The sequence below is a fragment of the Argiope bruennichi genome, chromosome 8, assembly GCF_947563725.1.
Source record: "Argiope bruennichi chromosome 8, qqArgBrue1.1, whole genome shotgun sequence".
Classification (NCBI taxonomy): Eukaryota; Metazoa; Arthropoda; class Arachnida; order Araneae; family Araneidae; genus Argiope; species Argiope bruennichi.
In genome coordinates this window covers 52702602-52706795 of record NC_079158.1, presented here as the reverse complement: position 1 = coordinate 52706795, position 4194 = coordinate 52702602, and the positions used below count along the sequence as shown (strand labels likewise).

The 4194-nt window shown below is 29.4% G+C and overlaps 1 protein-coding gene across 1 annotated transcript; it reads right to left on the bottom strand.

The window, feature by feature from the left end:
• Positions 1-3463: 3463 nt before the first annotated feature.
• On the bottom strand, positions 3464-3778 carry LOC129980633 (notch-regulated ankyrin repeat-containing protein A-like). The gene has a single exon (XM_056091013.1). The coding sequence runs from the start codon at positions 3776-3778 to the stop codon at positions 3464-3466; it is 315 nt and encodes a 104-aa protein (XP_055946988.1).
• Between the last annotated feature and the right edge of the window lie 416 nt (positions 3779-4194).

Genomic DNA, 4194 nt, shown 5'->3' with positions numbered 1-4194 from the left:
TAACTTATTATTTATTTCATTCAATTCAAAAGAAAAAATAAGGCTGTGAGCCAAAAACTTGAATTAAAAAAAAAAAAAGCAAGGAAAGCATTAAATTACTTTTGTATTTTTAATTCTCATTTTATTTTTCTGAATAAAATCATCTTTTAGATTAGGTGTGATTTAGAGGTGGGGAAATCCCTTTTATTTTCCAATACTTTTCTCTATATAGAATATTTGTTTAATTTTAGGAAAGAAATTTGTCTATCCTATATTTCTTGAAATATTTGTTTAGTTTTAGAAAAGAATCTTCCTCTTTTCTAGAGATTATAAAGGAAAATCTAATGTAATATAAAAGGAATGGTACAACAATACAAAGGAAAGTACAACAATACGAAAATATCAAATCTACATATATCTATATTATACATACAGTTGTAGCCTTTGCACTTCCAAGAAGAAATTGTCAGTTTCTGTTCCAGTGGTTTTTAAGAGAATTTTACATATAAAACATAAAAGCAAAATAATTTTAATACTACCAAAGTGGAAGTGTTTTATTAAATTTATAACTGATGATTTAACTTATAAAAAAAGTTCTAATGGTATTTTTGAAATTAAATACATTAATTCTCTTCATATTGAACGTATTTATAGACAAAAACATAATAATCAAATTTTTAATGTTTTTAGCTTCTTTATATTAGTTTTTAATTTTTTTCTTTCCAGTTTTAGTAAATTCTCATGAGCTTGCAAAACTAGACCCACTTTTCATAACATTTTTATTTAATTCTTCTTTAAAGCAAGTTAATGATGTGTACACTCCATAAAAATGCTTTATTTTTTTAAGACCATTTAATGATTTTAATAGTTTTTTTTCTCTGTACATTTATTGCTCCTTGTTTTCCTCTCTTGTTCAAAATAATCATATTTAAACAAACACTTTTTTTTAAGAAGATTTCACTTATAGTATTAAAAAACTCTTTTTTCTAAGTATATAGAACGCATTACATAACAAAGAAAAAAACATCACATTTTCATATATGAAGAAATAAAAATTCTCACATTGTTTAATTAACATTTCTAAAATATAAGGTAAAAAGGGAAACCTCCATAAATTATTTTTAATATAAAAGCTTCAAAATTTTCCTAAAAATAATTCATAATTTTATTCAATTTTAATTAAAATCTATAAATCAAAATTATTTATTTCACCTTGTTTACAGCATCTACTCATAATAAAAATAATTTACTCTTAATTTGGAAAAAAAAATTAAATATTTGACAAATTTAAATTTCTTAAATCAAGGAGTATTAGTTAATATAATTTAAATTGTACATATCAGATATTGCATTACATTGTGCTCCTTTTAAATTGTTTTCATTCATATAAAGCAAGAATTTATGATGCATAAATTTCATTTATTTTGTTTTCACATGTTTTATATACTTGAACAAATTACGTAACTATTTGCTAACAAATTAACTAGCAAATCAAGTAACAATTAAAATTTATAAACTGGACTTGAATATGTAAAGTAGAAAGATGAAACAATAAAGGATGCTAATATATAATTCAACAATTATTTAATGATCAACACAAGGTGAAAATATACAAGTGATTTTACAAGATGATTTTTTTCCTTTTGTTTTGCAGGTTACAATGGCTTCTACTGTACATGATGACTGACTGGCTGATATCCCTGAATTTCATGATGTATAATAAGCCACATACAGGAGAGTTAAAAAAAATTAATACTCTCCACATTAAATATGATTTTAAAAAAACAAATCATTCGTCCATGCAAACAGTACTGAAATCGCTACAATTTGTTTTCTGCTACTTAACATATGTTTACATTACTAGAAAGTATATTACACATAAAAAATATCGGATGTTTATTAACTTTTATAATTTCGAATTCAACTAAAAAAATATTAAAAATTTATTAAATTTGAAACTTTATTTAGAATAATTTAATTATTTATTATTAACAATCATGGATTAAAGATACATATAAGGATACAGTAAACAGCATCAATTATCTACTCCTCAATACAATGGAATACGACAAAAATATGGATATATGAAGCAACACAAAGAATAACAAATTTGAAACTTTTAAATAAATTTTGTTACAGGTATACTCTTATTTTAAGCATGGCTAGTTAGTGTAAATGATGTTATGATAAACATTACCGTAAATTGACATTTATAATATATTTTTAATATGAAATTCGGAAAATGTGAACGAATTATAATTTTGATCAGTTTAGATAATCGATGGTTCGCTGTAATTGTTAAACAGTATCAGTGAATTATTTAAATACAAATAATTATTAATTCCTAGAGATTTGGAATACAGCATATTCAAATTTATGTATGATAATGCTACAACAAGCATTTACTCAAAAGATTAAAACGTTAATTAAAAAATAATTAAGGATAATTTTCTCAGAAAAAGATAATTTTCTCAGAACAATCAATTAACTTACAGTTTATCATTAGAACATTTTTTTGTTCCAGGTTTTGACGTCATACGAAGTTTTAGCTGGTGACCTTCATTTCCGCCAGGGGGCACTGCATGGGTTCTTTTGTGTGTTGGAATGCAGCCTGTAATGCAGTATTATGCCTATAGAAAGAAAAACCGGCTCAGTAGCAACTTCCATTGGAGCCTAATTTACTCCGCACGACACTCACACCATTATGAAGTTGTTGGAGGAAGGGGGGAGAAGGGGTCACACATCGTTCTTTTTTGTGCATGGGTTCCTTTCGGCTTTTTTTTGTTTTTTCTTTACGCCTTTTCCCAGCCTTCGCGCTTCACTGGTTACACGACTGAACAAATAATGCAGAAAATTCCATCGAGCGAATACGGTCCTTAGCGGACATAGCACTTTGGAACAGGCAGAAGAAGAATAAATTAAGTTCCCGAACGTTTTATACAGGCTTGCGAAAGAGTTCCAATGCTTTAAGATAGAACTTGATAAAATGATATTAAGTACTGTATATTGCACAAAATAGATCGTTGATGCTTGATATAACTGAATCAAAACAAGGCGCGAGACAGATGTGACGTTGATTTAATCGATGAAGAAAGTTAAATATTATCCATAATGAATGATGATGAAATTTAGGGCAGCAGATAACAAGTTGTTTCGAAATAAAGGCAATCACCAAAGACGTGGTGACAGACAAAAACACAGACTTCAGACACACTGAGTAGTATCCCAAAATCCAGTATAGGATAACTGAGAATTACACATCCTTACAAAAAAAATAGAGAAAAAAAAAGAATTAAATATGACAGCCATACTTCATGATATGATAACTATATTGGCACTTAGTACATGATGATTTGCAATCTCATAGACGCACCAGCACGTCCAGACTGCTCCAAATTGAATTCCACTTGAATCACTTCACTTAAATCTTTATCGTAATAATACTAGTACAGGAAAACAAACTAAATTGTTAATGACTAGGATCTTATCTTCTAGAGTTGGCGATTAAATATAACGCAATGTCTTGATGTCCACCGTAAGCAGCAATATGAAGAGCACTCCAACCATCTCGATTCGCCAACCGCACATCAGCTCCGAATTTTACTAAAAGTTTCACCAATTCCAAATTTCCATCCAGGCAACTTTGGTGTAGAGCCGTTTGCCCTTCTTTATCGTAAAAGTTCACATTACCTTCCCACCTCTGAAGGATTTTCTGCAGTTCGGTCGTGTCGCCTTTCCGAACTGCCTTCAGGAAGATTTCTTGGTTTGAAACACCTGTTTGCACATCAGCTTGGCTCATGGTTAGTTTTGAAGTATTTTTCTCCAAAAAATTTACAGGAAACACAAATGATAGTCCAAGGATGGCTAATAAACACGTTTCCAACTTTACGGTAAGTTATAAATCAAATAAATTGATGAGTAAATTTTTTTAAAGGGCGCTACGAATACGATGCGAAGTCTCGACAACCTTACGAGGAACTGCTCCTCTAGTGCAACTGAAGAGCGAATGAATGTGCCGGCTCCTGATAACGGGTCACTGAGAGAAAAAGGGACGCCAACTAAGGCGCCAAGTAGCCAACTCATCATCTGTTCTCCAGATTATCGCCTAGTTCTTATATAATATATTGAATTAAATACAACTGTGATTAGCTGCCAGAATATTGAAAATTCACCAACATGGCTTTTAGTATATGTTTTCTAAAGAGACAACTTTTC

Coding starts and splice junctions, on each gene's coding strand:
- LOC129980633 (XM_056091013.1), bottom strand. CDS start 3,778: ATGAGCCAAGCTGATGTGCAAACAGGTGTTTCAAACCAAGAAATCTTC.